The 16371-nt window shown below is 38.0% G+C and overlaps 1 protein-coding gene across 7 annotated transcripts in view; it reads right to left on the bottom strand.

The window, feature by feature from the left end:
• CCDC85A (coiled-coil domain containing 85A) overlaps positions 1-16371 on the bottom strand; it is a 202812-nt gene that overhangs the window by 13369 nt on the left and 173072 nt on the right. For 3 of the 7 annotated variants that reach the window (XM_030827276.1, XM_003262404.3, XM_030827277.1), the window contains exon 4: positions 355-489. The exons of the other annotated variants lie outside the window; for them this stretch is intronic. In XM_030827276.1, coding sequence (XP_030683136.1) covers positions 355-489 — 135 coding nt within the window. The remainder of the gene's footprint in view (positions 1-354; positions 490-16371) is intronic. 7 annotated transcript variants of the gene reach the window in all.

The following is a 16371-nucleotide window of genomic DNA, read 5'->3' as shown; positions in this document are numbered from 1 at the left end:
GTCAGTAGACAATTTTAAAGGGCAAAGGAGTACTTTTCTGAGCTTGTCTAGAGCCATGATTTTCAAGACCACTGACCTAAACTCCTTTTATCATGAAATGTCCAGGGTACCTTTGTTCTTCTCTCCTGCATGGGGTTGCTCAACTTTCACCCCCAGATGTGGGGGGAAAAAACAAGAAAACTGTTTAGGAGGTGAAAAATTCTACTCCCATCCTCCCTTCCCAGACTTAGACATACAACTTTCTTTCACGTGTATGAACTTGTTTTCTACCCCCCAGTATAACTTTTTCTCTAGCAACAGAAGTCATCTGGTTATGCACAAGCAAATGCATCCAGCTGACTCATCTTCACTCACCGGGAGAGTGGGCAGGCATCGTCCTATTCCTCGGCACCCTTGCCACCACTGCAAGACCCGCCGGGCTCTGGGCCCCCAGCCTTTCTCCATATTTGAGCTGTTTCTAGTTGGAGGTTGCCTTCTATTCTGGCTGGCCTTATATTTGGAACAATATGGTACAATCACTCAGAAAAATACTGTTTCCCAAGTCTCAAGAAAGCAGATAGAATATGAAGCTTAATGAGATGAACCACAATGACCACAATGGCAAGCTGTAACATGCACCTGTAGCTAGGGAAAAAATAAAATAAAAACAATCTGAAGTCCTATATATTAGACCTAATCCTGATTTAAGATTCTGGTAAACATATAACTACATTATCAATTCTATCAAAAAGTAGATGATAAAGTCAAAATTACAGAAAAAACTTGAAGGTACTTAACTTTATTTTATGGGTTTTACCAGCATAAAATAATAATATGTTTTACCTGGATATTATACAGAAATAAACTACATAACTTCAGAACTTAACAAAAGTCATTTGAAATACAACTGGGAGCACTATGCCCTTTAGTTACGAAGTGAGATTTGGGTATACATATTCAATAACACTCAGAAAATTAAAACTGCATCAAAGTTTTAACAAAATTTCTGCACATTGAAGAGTATGTAATGAGCTAAGAGGTCATCACTGCATTAAAATAAATATTTTACATAGAAAAATCTACATAATCATCAAACTTTCTATTAATAAGTTAACCAAATTTTTTTGTATTTATTAGAACTAGAGGCATCACATAATTGAAATGAAAAGAAAAAAGTCCTTAATTTTAGCTTTTTCCGTCACCAAACTGTATAATCCTATTAAAATGATCAGAAATAAAATGAACTTATTAGAACATGATTTCCTCTCCTGCCAACTTTCACTAAAACCTATAACTAAGAATATTATGTCCCAAGGAATAAGAAAATAATTTTAATAATTTAATAATTTTAATTATGGAAAATCCACAAAATGGTCCCAAAATTCTAGTGTCTAAATGTTGAGGTTGACTTTAGAAGACTGAAAATAAGAACATAAAATTTTAATTCTCATCAATTCATTTTTTTTGAAGTTAGCACTCTATATCTGAATAGTACTGGTCCAATTTTCACTCTTCTTTAATTTTTGGAGGTTGAAAAAAGAAAATGCACCATGGTCTTAAGTGAAGTAAGAAAGAGAAGAAATAATGACCAGTAGTTGGTACTCACAAAACTCTTTTCTAAACCTATTAAATTGGCACCAGTTACCTATAAAAATAAGTCACACATACTCTATTTCTCACATATAACAGAGGCAATTATATATTTTCACTTGGGTCATAATGATAATTTCATCATAGCAACATTAATTTGAACATTGCCCTTTTGATCATTATTCCATGTGTAGTGCCTAATTTGTTTCCATCATCAAAAGAATTATCTCCAAAAATTTATAATATGGTTAACAGCTTAATACTCACCTCCCACCCCAATCTGCATAGTTCTATTTCTGAGATGATCATTAATGAGTAATGCAAATTTTATAGTTATTTTTACAAATAAGGAGATCTAGTATCTGAATTTGATTGTTTCCATAACATGCACCTCTCAGATCTTATCCTTTTTGGATTTAACAACTGAGTAAAACATATAGGAATTCTACTTTCATTCTTTCTTAATGAGTAGCAAGCCTAAATCCCAATGCCTCCCCATTGTAACAAAGCTTGTCATCATACCCATTAAATCTAAGGTAGGATCTATGCCCACTTAGAAGCCAGCTGGCATGAGCGCCATTTAGCTACGATGTTGAGAATTCACAATAATTTCCAACTTTCAGAAAGTAGATACTACATAAAACAACAGCTATACTTTAAGTATTGTAAAATGTTCCTTTAAAATATATTAAGTATGTATTTTATAGTCTTATTAATCTCATAAGGGGGACAATAAACAGGGGCCAGATCTTTGTGGAAGAATAAACTGATGATATAACCATTTTAAAGGAAAAAGTACTCTTTTAGAACCAGGATTAATTAACTTTCTTCCCATGTCGGCAAATATATTTTTTTAATCTAGGTACATAGAAAAAATGTGTTCTGGGCCAGCCATCATCTTTGACTTTCAAATAAACTACATCGAAATGGTATTTATACACTAATGAAGGCTCAGTTTCACAGGGCCTACAATCGCCAATTATAGTGTTTTCTGAAGACAGTTTCATAAAACATGAGAAGCCTTCAGTAATTCAGTCGTTAAACTCGTTTCTGGCAACTTGGGGCTCAAAATGGTGGAACTCAGATTATGGTCACTAATTGGGAGAACAACTCCAAACAGTCTTAAGATGGTCACTTCCTATTTTCTGAGGAATTCTGTTTTGCTTAGTTTTGTTTTCTGTAGTTTTCTAAAATTCCAAGTTTGTGAAAAAGAATTCCTGAATGACCCTAACACTCTCATTGTGTGGGAAGTAAATTATAGATTACTTACTCTGTGGTAAGTACTCCTAGAAATCATAAAAGAATATGAAGAAGTATGAATCACTGAGTCTCTTTAAGTTTTGCTATCACTGTACTATAGTCAATAGTTTGTATTCCTTGAAAACTCTGGAAACTTCTATACAGGTGATAGTGTAGGGTTATTCAGAAAATGAAGTATTTCCAAAATTTGTGAGGATGAAGGAAAAGTGAAAATCAAGTACTGAAAGGAAGAAAAAGGGGGAAATCCAAACTGTACTTCTCACTCACCAGGCTTCTCATCAAACTTCAGACACACATAAAGGTTCCTATTGAACGATGAATAGAAAAAGTCCCCAAGAACTATTTGTTGGAAACCTCAGTAATAAAGAAAGCATAAAGTGACCTATGTTTTAAGCTAAGAAGAAGAATAAGTCAGCCTGACTTGAAGACTTTTACCTTGCTGACTTTGAAAGGCATAAAGATGGGCAAATGAATTCACACATGGGCATTTGCATGGGTTTAGCATGAGTCATAGCCTTTAGTCCTCAGGACTTTCGGGGTCAGATTCTAGTTAGTTCTTCAAACTTCAACAGGGTATAAAATTCTCTATACTTAAACATGAAATCAACATGAAGTTTTCAACAACTACATCCGCAACATTTTCTCTTCAAACTATGACCATTCTAATAATAAATAGTTCTCATCTATTTATTTAAAGATATACAAGATTCTCTAAGACATTACAGTTTATCTTTCCCTTATTGCGCCCAATGAGCTATATATGTAAATGAAGTAAACAAAAACCAATTTTGCAAAAAAATTGACCATTTAAGTCTTTTACACTGTCGTGTTTCTTTTCTCAAATTTGCGTGAATTAAGTGTTACTGTTCCTCACAGAAATGATGAAAAACACTAAGAAATGTCCAATATTATATGTTATCTGAAATACATGAATCACAAAATGATGATCACTCAGAATTTGATGTGTCATCTCTGCAGTAGGGAAAATTACCTTAAAAAATAAAGCTCCCAGAAAAATCCTTTACAATGTTTTAATTAGTAAAGAAGTCAAGGAAATTTTTTAATTTAATGAAAATTCTTCCTAAAAAAAGTTTTGTTTGCATGCCAGAAAAATGGAAAACAGATATACTGGGTTTCTTATTGAATATATACATATACATCTATGTACATATGAATGTGTATATATAAAAATATATATACACTATATAAATATTTCCAATTGACTAAAACTCACATTCAATAGAGTAATACTATAGTGTTACATAGAATAGTTTCTCACTTTGATATATATCAGATGTAATGCACTTATAACAAATTTGAGAGCCCAGCCCTCTCATTCACTATAGAAGGCCAACTACGGAAGCCTGAAGATTGATCAGCTAAAGTGGTTTCCTGTTACGTAAAGATGCTTAATTTTTTATAACTTCTGAAGTTGGTTAAACTATCATACAATGCTTAATACCTCATCAGAGTGTATGCCTAGTTTAAGGGGGAGGATAAATTCAGTTTTCCCTTATTATAGGGCAAGGCAGATACTTTGCTCAATCTCATCAGGGAAATAATATTTTGTTCAGTTTGGCTAATCTTCATTCTGACATATTGTAAAACTGTCCTAGCAAATAAATAGAAGCTCTGATTAGAAGAGACTTTAAAGGTCACCTTGGCAAACCCTTTCCAAGAGATTCTTGTGCATAGGCTTAGAAATGCCAAGACCCTCTTGCCTTACTCTAATGATAATATTTAGTTGGTTATATCCAAAGAAAAGTGCATTTTTCATTTAAATTAAAGAATCTATTCAATACTGATTTAAAATAATAAGTAATTTCCTGGATGTATAGTCATTCATTTATTCACTTAACAAACATTAACTTAGTAACTATGAGAGGTGATATTGCATGCAATGACATATAGATATCTATTCCAACAAATTTTTGTTGAAAGAGAAGCACAGTGAGTTCAAATCACAGACTCCAGGGTTGCAGTGCCAGAGTTTAAATTCTTGATCTGACACTTATGAGCTGCATGACTTTGGACAAGCTATATGACCTTTCTGTGCCTTAGTTTCCTCGTCTGTACAGTGTAAATAATAATGGTAAAGTGGTACAGTCACTCTACGGGTTTGGAAACTTATATGGAAAGAGCTTTTAAAACAGTGTCTGGCCCACATAAGTGCTCTATAAGCATTTGCTGTCCTTATCATGAATGTTTTTGCTTTGCTTGTCAACATATTTTATAACTTGTCAATTTATGTCTGCATGTTTATTATTGGGAGTGTCAGTTCTCAATGGGGGCGGGGGTGACTTGGCCCCCAAGAGAAAACATTTGGCAAAAATGCCTGCAGACATTTTTACTTGTCAAAACTATGCAGTTTCTACTGGCATTTAGTGGGTAGAGGCCCAGGATGTTGCCAAATATCTTAAAATGCACAGGAGAGACCCCTCACAAAGAAAGGATTATCTAGCCCAAAATGTCGCTATAGCTGAAGTTGAGAAACCTTGATTTAGAGAAAGAGAACTATGCCGGGAAACTGCAAAGCAAAATTTCTGGTGACAGCTCTATAGCAGATTTTGCATATGAGGACATGTTGCCCACAGGATTTGGAGCTTGAAAGGATTTAGAAGGAAACTCCTTAAGCTTCAGCCCTCAAGTGGTCTAAGTATAAAGGCGGCCACATTTCCACCCCCAAATAAGAAATTACTCTAACAAAAGAAACAGAATTGAAAATACCCATATCATCCCACTGTAACAACACTAGCAGAAAGAGAATACGCTGTGGGCAGGCACAGGGCAGTGGTCCAAACGAGAGTTCTTGAAATAGAGACATATAGTATGCTACAGTACCTAGAAAATCGTGACACCAATCCCACATGGAGAATACAATTGGTGGAAGGGGCTCTGTGGAAATTATGGAAGATCATAAAGCTTCCTTAACAATTTGCTGGGCAAAGATTCTGCACTTAACTTGAAGCAGTCACATTAGGAAAGAATAAAATTGCCAGCAAATAGAAGTGGGGGCCCTGACACAGTGCCAATGAGAGCATTATAAGATAATCACAAAAGATTAAATGGATAAAAAGACAAAAGGGAGATTAAGTCATAAAAGATAAAAGAAATAAGAAGGAGAAATCTGGACCGGGAGGCGACTACTCTCTCCGTCACACGTGGTGAAGGATTGTAGCCTACGTACAGACTCCTTGGCGGGCAGAGGACTTCTTGAGGGCTTGTTTTTGACATAACAGCTCTCAATCACTAAGCTCCTACCACGTTAGGACTACCCTAAGTGCTGTCCATTAAAAGATTAATAAAACTGGCTAATCTGAGTTCCTAAAATGCTGGGTGAACATCCAAAATATAGAAATAACTCAAACATCTCAATAGCAAGGAAACAACCCAATTGAAAAATGAGCAAAGGACTGAATAAACATTTCTTAAAAAGAAGACATACACGTAGCAAAGGGATATACGCAAAAATGCTGAACAGTTCTAATCAAGAGAAAAATGCAAATTAAAACCACAATGAGATCTCACCTCATGCCTTTTAAAATGACTATTATCAAAAAGACAAAAGATGTGTTGGCAAGAATATGGAGAGAGGGGAAGCCCTGCACACTGCTGGTGGGAATGTAGATAAGTATAGCTATTATGGAAAACAGTACGAAGGTTCTTCAAAAAATTACAGGTAGGACTACCATATGATTCAGCAATCCCACTACTGGGTATACATTAAAATTAAACAAAATCAGTATGTCAAAGAGATATCTGCACTCCCATGTTAAGTGCAGCATTACTCATAATCGCCAAGATATGGAAACAACCTAAGTGTCCATGAATGGATGAATAAAGAAAATGTGCTATCTATATATACAACAGAATACTATTCAGCGTTAAAAACGAAGGAAATCCTGTCACTTGTCACAACATGGATGAACCTGGAGGACATTACGCTAAATGAAATAAGTCAGGCACAGAAAGATAAATACTGCATGATCGTACTCATATATGAAATCTAAAAACAAGTTTATTTCTACTTAGAGAGGAGAAAGGTGGTTACCAGGAGTTGGGGGGATTGGGAAGGAGAAGGAAATGTCTGTCAAAGGATACAAAATTTCAGTTAGATAGGAGGAATAATTTCAAGTGATCTACTGTACAGCATGGCGACTATAATTAATAATTTATTGCATTCTTGAAAAATACTAAGAAAGTGGATGTAAAGTGTTCTCACCCAAAAATGATAACTATGTGAAGTGATGTATGTTAATTAGCTGTATTAAGTCATTCCACAATGTATATATACTTTAAAACATCATGTTGTACACAGTAAAGACATAATTTTATCTATCGATGTAAAAAAAGTTTTTTTTAAAGATACTAACTGTGGGCCTGGTAATGTTTTCAGTAATTTGTACCCCAGAGTGATTTCTCCTTCTTTGGGTCCCAGAAGTCTCCTTCTAGTCTATGCACTCATTCTTTAGCCCCTGGGTTGCAGAGAGATCCAGATGATCCTATGGAGGGTCAGATTGGTTGGAACAGCTCAGCAGCCTTCGAAGGAACTGGATTAGAAGCATGTTAATATGAATAACTGATACAGATGAACTGCTACACACCAGATTAACATCAGCTCTGTGCTCATTTCACCTTCTCCACTCCAGGCACATAACTGTGGCTGCAACCATTACATAAAATGTGTATCTATCCTAATAAACAAATGAAAGTAATATTAATTCACACACCCCTCATTTATTATGCCAAATAATGGCTGAGATTGATGTCTGTGGAGTCACAGTGGACGTAGTAAGCAGCTTCAATTCAGAGAACCAAAAATCTTAGGCTGCTGACATGTTCAGGAAAATAAAATTAGTTCTATGTTCCTGTAGTAGAAGGATGTGAGCACAGGATATGAGGCCCAGAGTAGCAAAAGCTGAGTCCAACATGACATGCAGGAGCTGTATAGAAAATCTCCCACGCCGTAAGAAGGATTTGAAATTTATTCTATGTGGAGCCACAGATGTAACAGAAACTGATTGGTGGTGGACAGATTGATCTGGTAACAGTGTGGAGAATGATTTGGATGAGGCCAGACTACCGGGGATGAAGTTCCAATTAGGAGATCAACAAAGAATTTGAAGGGAAAAAAATATTACTTATTGCCTACACTGGAAAATAGCAGAAGAAATTAAAAGGACAATATTGATGGATTAGAGGGCAAGACCCTATGAATTTTAATTCTATTTGAATGTACGCAGCAAGGTTGAAGGAGTTATCCAGGATGACTATCAACTTTCTGGTTAGGTACTAGCTAAATGGTCATGCTATTAACCAGGATAGAAAATACCGGGGGAAGTAACAGATCTAACTCTTTCATCAGATTTTTAAAATCAAGATCAAAGAAGTGATTAATAATGCAAAGCCCTCAAGCATTCTTTGTCACAAATACCCTCCAAAAGGTTTTCTTCTGACATGTGAAATAAGAAAGTTTGCAAAACATTTAAATTTAAAATGATTTTAACTTCATGCAGTGCTCACTGTATCACTGATGAAAATATCTCTGCAAACAATAAAATGTTATTGGAAGGAAAAGAAAGTAATTTTGAAATACCTGTTCCTCCAGGTGAAACTTACAGATACAGAAATATAGTTCCCAGAAAAAAATAAAATGAAATAAAAGTAATTACAGAAGGTTGGCAGGATGCCTTTTTACAAAAATTACAAAGGGCAAACCCCAGGAAGAAAAGAATTAATATCTTTTGAAAGGGCTAAGACAGCAAACACCTAGTGTCTCTGTAGCCAGAGTGACAGCAGATAAAGAATAACAATGAAGGCCTGGTTGAAAAAAAGAAAAAGAGGCTGTTAAACAATACCTAGGAAACACAGGCAACTGCTTCTAGGCAATGAGTCTATGTGCTTAATACTTGACTTTTATTAACTATAGAACTCCCAGTGAGAAACATTGAAATTCCTACAGAAAAAGACTGATACTTCTAAATTGCTTTTCAATCAGGCTGGTATTAAATAGTAAAAGGTTATGGCATTGTTGCTGAGAACATATCTGAATACTTTCAGGTTTGGGGCTTACTTTTTAAAAGGGAGAAAAGGAAAGCACAAGTAGGACAGACAGTGTAAGGGCATGGAACCGAATCGCCAGTATGGATGCAATGGCAAAGAAGTCATGCTAATTAACATTGCATCTGACTTGCAGACCAGAGCCAATTAATAATTGTGTTAAACATCTTAGCATGCTATCAGGGCCCAGTGGAACACATGCACAGAACTAGAGCCCCAGGAACTAAACAGTGACTTAAAATAAATATTGGCTGAATTGACTAAGAAATATTCCACTGTGAGGTAGTGTTTGCTGCCCTAGCTTTGGCAAAAAGAAGGGTCTTAAGTTCTTCGATGAATCTTCTAGTATATGAAGCTCCCATGCAAAATGGGAAAGTCAAGACATGAGAGAGGTCAACAGAAAAGCAAGAAGAGTCAGCTTCTTGTATGTATCCTTACAGCTACCTCTCTAGGATACATACAGTAATACAAACAAACACAGCTGCCAATTAGGCTGTAGGTCCACCCATGCCACCTGCTGAAAGATCTATCATGGAGCGTTAGCAATGATCTTATGCTTAAATGTTTACAAAAATGAGACTAGCCAAAATGAATCCAGAATCCAGGCAGTGTAGCCTTTGCATAATTGGTAGTAGTAAAATCTCTGGCAGGGAAAAATGAAATCCACCATCAGCGAGACCATCATCAAAGCACAAAAGGAAGCATCATGGAAGCATGAGCTCTTATTGTCACAAACAGCTCTTACTGGGAGGGAAGAAAATAAAGAGATTTTAAAAATATGTTTATCTGTGCCCAACTTTCTTATAAAAAAAATACGATGGAAAACAAGATTTTTTAATTCAAACTATATATACACTCATTTAACTGAATCATATTCAAAAGGATAAGTCTAGGGCACAGAGAGTTAAAACAAAATATGAAACATCTTTGCAGAGTCAGTCCATTGAAGTAAGTCCCAAAATCATCCATACCTCTGGGAGACTAAAAAAGCTAAATGGGGCAGGGAGCAATGGCTCACACCTGTAATCCCAGCACTTTGGGAGTCCAAGGGGACAGATCGCCTGAGGTCAGGAGTTCGAGACCAGCCTGGCCAACATGGCAAAACCCAGTCTCCGCTAAAAAAAATATAAAACTTAGCCGGGTGTGGTGGCACATGCCTGTAATCCCAGCTACTCAGGAGGCTGAGGAAGGAGAATCACTTGAACCAAGGTTGCAGAGGTTGCAATGAGCTGAGATCACACCACTGCGCTCCAGCCCGGGTGACAGAGCGAGACTTCATCTTAAAAAGAAAAAAAAAGCTAATTGGGTCTCTCTTTGCAGTCCACACTTGGCTCCTCTCTCCTTCTCCATCTTTAAATCTTGGAGTGTCCAGGATACAGTCCACAAAGCTCTTCTTTTTTTTCCCTCAACATTCATTGACAAGAAGTTCCCATTCAGTCCCATAGTTAAAATATATATACATTTCATTCTTCCCAATTTTTTATCTCCAGCTCTGATATCTCACCTGAGTTTGACATGTACACATCCAACTCTATGTGACATCTCCTTGTTGATGTCCAACACCTCAAATTGACTATGTCCAAAATAGAATTTGATTCCCCTGCACCTCCTAACCTGTTCCTCACAGTCTTGCCTATCTCAGTAAACAGCGCCACCAATCATATGATTGCAGAGATCAAAATCCAAGGAATCATCCTCAATTCTTCCCAGGGTTGACACTCTGTACCATCCCTGGGCTGCCATTCACTGCATAGTCTCTGTGAATAGTTCCTTCTGGGGTTGTCAGTGCCCAACCTATGAAGCCATATGCAGTCCCTTTCCTTTACAGTCCACATCCCATCTATCATTAAGCACTCTTAGCTCTACTTGAAAACACGCTGTGAGTCTAACCCCTTCTCACCATCTCCACCCTACCACTTAGTTCAAGCCACTGTCAGCTCTCTTAGACTACCAAGCTAGCTCCCTAATGAGTGTACCAATGTCCCCTCTCCCTGTCTCTACCTTCTTCAGTCTCATGTTCTCCCAACATAGAGAGTGATCCTTCAAAAATGTGAATTGATGATATCACATCCCTGACCAAATCCTCCAGCAGCCTTCCATCAACTCATATCCACATCCACATGCTTGAGCTTGGTCAACAGAGCACACAGGGTCTTCCTGTTTCTTCAACTTCATCTCCTTTTATTCTCCATTTTACCCACTCTGTTCCAGCCACATTGGCCTTATTCCTCTTTCTGAAATATCCTTGCTGTTTCCACTTCCAGGAATACTCTTTTCCATGCCATACTTCCTTTATTCAAGTCTCCTCAGATGAGAGGTCTTTTCTAAATATTCTTCTACTCTAGTCACTCTCATTCTATGCCCTGCTTTTATTTTCTTCATAGTGATTACCTCTTTTGGGTAATGCATTATACATTTATGGTTTTAAAAATAATAATCTAGCTACTAAAATGTAAGCTGCATGAGACAGAGGCCTTAACTCTCTTATTCAAGATTGTATTCTCAAACAGTATCTGTACATAAGAGATGCTCAAAAAAGACTCAAGGGGTAAAAGATTAAACGAATGGCCAATGCAAGCCATCAGCCTTCCATGACCTACAGAAATTCTATTAACTGTTTTTTGTTGTTGTTTGTTTGTTGTGTTTTGTTTTTTTTGAGACAGAGTCTTGCTGTCAACCAGACTGGAGTGCAGTGGTGCGATCTCGGCTCACTGCAAGCTCCGCCTCCTGGGTTCACATCATTCTCCTGCCTCAGCCTCCCGAGTAGCTGGGACTACAGGCACCCACCACCACACCCAGCTAAGGTTTTTGGATTTTTAGTAGAGACGGGGTTTCACCATGTTAGCCAGGATGGTCTCGATCTCCTGACCTTGTGATCCGCCCGCCTTGGCCGCCCAAAGTGCTGGGATTACAAGCATGAGCCACCACTCCTGGCCTCTACTCGCTATTTATAAGGGATGTTTTGCTTATGCTAAGAAAAGCAGTGGAAGCCCACTAATTATCTACCACTGAATAAATATTCCCATACCAAACCAACAATAAATGTTTACCTTTCTCATTCCAAATAGTGAGGTCACTGCTTCTGTTTAGCCTATATGAGATTCTGGGGATAAAAGACAGCAGAGGTAACTGGAATAAAAAATGTTTTCATCTCATCTCTCCATACAAACTTTGACCACAACTATTGTCACAAACTAAGGCTTCTTGCTTAACACAGTTTATTTTTTCTAAAGTCTCTGTGTGATAGGAAGAAAATGGCCAAAATTTTGAGGGCATTACCCAGGTAAAGGTAACCCTTAACACGTACAGCCAAAACTTTCTGAAAAGTTAACAGAAAAGTTCTGAAAAGTGACACTGTAAAGCTTTAGGAAAGGCAAAATCTTAAAAGAAACTTAAAAACTAGAATTTTTGCAATAGTATTATCCTGAAAAACAATCTGATTAACCAGTAGTAAGTTCCCCAAGGCTGGTTAGAGATGTCTTTAAAAAAAAATGAAAAGCATTTTTGCTAACTCAAGAGAGAAATAACCCACAGACTAATGAGCTCCATAAACCACTCACTGCCTGACCCTCAGCAAGTCACTTGTCCTCAACGCAAAAATGGAGAGGCCTATCAATTAGCTTCACGTGGTAGCTGTGAAGGGAGACCAATAAGCCTGATTGCAAAGCATTCTGAAAACATTAAGTGCTACAGACAGGCTTGAAAATTGCTAGGTTGACATCAGTCACTGACCAAGCATTGTGAATGCATTTGGTTAATCTTTTTTAAAAAAAGTTTATTTCATTTTTAATTGACCAATAGTAAATACATGTATTTATAGCATACAACGTGAACGTCACGCTGGCTAATCTTTTTTTTTTTTTGAGACGGAGTCTCGCTCTGTCCCCCAGGCTGGAGTGCAGTGGCGCGATCTCGGCTCACTGCAAGCTCCACCTCCCGGGTTCACGCCATTCTCCTGCCTCAGCCTCCCGAGTAGCTAGGACTACAGGCGCCCGCCAACACGCCCGGCTAATTTTTTGTATTTTTAGTAGAGACGGGGTTTCACCGTGTTAGCCAGGATGGTCTCGATCTCCTGACCTCGTGATCCGCCCGCCTCGGCCTCCCAAAGTGCTGGGATTACAGGCTTGAGCCACCGTGCCCAGCCTCACGCTGGCTAATCTTTTTAAGCTCTCTTCCACCATTTCGCTCTTCTGATGTCAATCAGTCCTGGTGACAAGGACAAGTGAGGATTCTTCTCACTTTCCTCTAAGTCTTGTACTGACCCACAGAAAACATGCTGAAGATGTGAACTAGCCTTTGTTCTCCTCTGTCCTTCTGAAAGCACCTTGCAGATTCCCAATGAACAGATGCTGCAGAAACAGCCAACCAAAACACCTTCACCTTTCTTTTACAAGAACACACACATAATGACTAAAACCCACATATATGACAAAGATCAAGTGAAGGAAGAATATTAATATGAAGAACCTGAAAAATGCAGAATTCACTTACTTCCTACTTTTTTCCTGCAAGTTTCTCCTTTTTTCAGGAAATGCCCTCACTTAAGAGAAAAGGGAGATTGATTTCTGACTCCTCCTTAGCCAGAAATAGTTTTCTTCATCCATCGATAAACAGAGATTTAGCATTTCACTTGTCTGTGAAGGTGTATATAGAAATTCATGTTCTTTCCAAGCTGCTGCCTATGTGGTAACTATTTTAAAGATAAGCCTGTGCCATTTCAGTTTCTTACTAATATCTCTAAGACATGGAAGAGATCGCCAGGACACAAAAGTTAATATAATCAATCACTCACTAAAGGGTACCTACAGTCACCATAGACATATGTCTCAAAAAAGTACAAATTTCCTATTCGACAATATCACAACAATTGTCCCTTCTATATGGGAGGATCTTCCCTTTTCAAGTCAAATGCAAGCATCCTGGTCTCCAGAAAGTTCTCAGCCTAAAGCTAAGAGATTAATTAGAAAAAAATACCTTGCCTCTTGTTCAACTATGGCTGGTTAAATCACAGCACACTTCAAATCCCAGTACTGATAACTCAGAGCAGGTTTTGGGATGAGAGGACAAAGAATTTGAACTAATGCAAAAATAAGTAGCAAATACTAGGAAGAGCATTTGTATAAAGTCTTTATGTACAAATGAAAATACACTCATGCCTGTAATCCCAGCACTTTGGGAGGCCGAGGCAGGTGGATCACCTGAGGTCAGGAGTTCAAGACCAGCCTGGCCAACACAGTGAAACCCCATCTCTACTAAAAAATAAAATAAAATAAAAATAGAAAAAATTAGCCGGGCATGGTGGCAGAAGCCTGTAATCCCAGCTACATGGGAGGCTGAGGCAGAAGAATCGCTTGAACCTGGGAGGTGGAGGTTGCAGTGAGCCAAGATTGCGCCACTGTACTCCAGTCTGGGTAACAAGAATGAAACTCCATGTCAAAAAAAAAAAAAGAAAGAAAAAAGACAGTAATAATAAGAGATAACCCAGAGTCATGGATGAATAAATTATTTTAGTGTAAAGCAGGGATCAGCAAACTACTGTCAGAGTTAAATCCAGGCCACTGTCTATTTTGTAAATAAGTGTTGTTCTAATACAGACACACCTGTTCATTTACATGTTCTCTGCGGCTGTTTTCTGCTCTTCTCACACTACAATGGCAGGACGTGAGTAGCTGAAGCAGACCATATGGCCCATAAATTTGAAAATATTTACTACCTGGCTCTTTGCTTAAAAAGTTTGCCAACCCTGGTATAGATAATAAAGAAGTCACTGCAGATTGGAATAGTCTGGGACATTTCTGGAGAAGGAGGCAAGCTTAAACGGAAGCTGTAAATGAACGAGAAAATAAGCGATAAATAGACAAACGTCCTTTGCTGAGTAACTGTTTATTGGAGGCTAGAAATTTCTTAAGAGTTCTAAAATGATAAGACCTTCCCAACTGGATAAAACATTATTAGAGAAATGAACTCTCATAGTAAATATCAAAACAGATGGACTAGAAACTAAACCAGGTTTCTTGGCCCAGGTTTCCTGGGATCTGCAGTATTCAGACCCCAATACTACATACAGCAGAGGTTTGTTTTGGCTGATGGTGGTGGAGGTAGTGGTGATAGTGTTATTTTCACAGATTATCTTGCTTCAAGAGATGCAAAAGTGTCATGTGACAAGTCTGAGCAAAATAGAAATACTAGACCAGAGGTAACAGAAAATCTGGACACAAACCTTGCCCCGTCCATTAATAGGTGACATTCTCTCACCTGCAAAACAGAATAACCATGGGGGGCCAGGGTCAGAATGGGAATCATCATCAAGATGGATTCAATGCTGGGCCAGTATCCAGGACCCCAGCTGATACTCAGGATGTGGTTAGTGCTTGAGACAGAAACAAAGCACCAGGTTGGAACTGATGACACACTGGGTCTCCATATTGTATTGTGCCCTGTCTGTAACCTGAGTCAGATCCAACTGTAAGGGTTACAGACGCTTGTACAGATCCATCCTGCTCTGGCATAAGCTCTGTTTCTCACAGAAAGAAAGGTCCATTTCAGGCTGCAACCTCATCATTTAAGAGAAAAGAACATAGCAAAAAAAAAAAAACGGAAATGGACGCTATCCCTTCCATTACCTACAACACCTCTTCTTGGGCCCTAAAGACTTAAGATACTGAACACACACGAAAACCCAGTAGGACTCATGCCTTCGAAAAACATTAACACAAAAGATATATCTAAAATAAAAAGCATAGTTTAATAAGGTAATAAAAGTATTTAAAATCAATGTGATAAAAACACTGAATATTTTCAAATGGTTTAAAGACCAATTATTACCAATAAATTATGACATCAACTGTAGCCACAAGAAATCACCCCAAAATACTTTTATCTAGAATTGAAAGATGTCTTATCACACTCTCATGACTGATTCTGATGAATTTTATTAATATTAAGATCCTGAGCATAGTGGGTATTTAAGTGAACATTTGAGGGGCAGCTGTCCCTACCTGCTCTCATGCCTATCTTGATCTCTTCTTCAAGTGACAACAGCTCAGTATGACTGGTTTCCCTAACCAAGAGAATCCTCTGCAATAAAATCAATGAATCAATGCCCAGAAGACTGCATAAGACACCTTCTTCACAAGTGGCTATTTAGGACTCAATCTTTTTTCTTTTTTTTTTTTTTTTTTTTGAGATGGAGTCTCGCTCTGCTGCCCAGGTTTGAGTGCAGTGGCACGATCTCAGCTCACTGCAAGCTCCGCCTCCCAGGTTCACGCCACTCTCCTGCCTCAGCCTCCCAAATAGCTGGGACTACAGGAGCCCGCCACCATGCCCGACCTACTTTTTTGTTTTTTGTTTTGTTTTGTTTTTTTAGTAGAGATGGGGTTTCACCGTGTTAGCCAGGATGGTCTTGATCTCCTGACCTCGTGATCCACCAGCCTCGGCTTCCCAAAGTGCTAGGATTACAGGCGTGAGCCACCGTGCCCAGCC

This window comes from Nomascus leucogenys, chromosome 14, assembly GCF_006542625.1.
Source record: "Nomascus leucogenys isolate Asia chromosome 14, Asia_NLE_v1, whole genome shotgun sequence".
In the NCBI taxonomy this organism is placed as follows: Eukaryota; Metazoa; Chordata; class Mammalia; order Primates; family Hylobatidae; genus Nomascus; species Nomascus leucogenys.
This window is presented reverse-complemented; position numbering and strand designations above follow the sequence as displayed.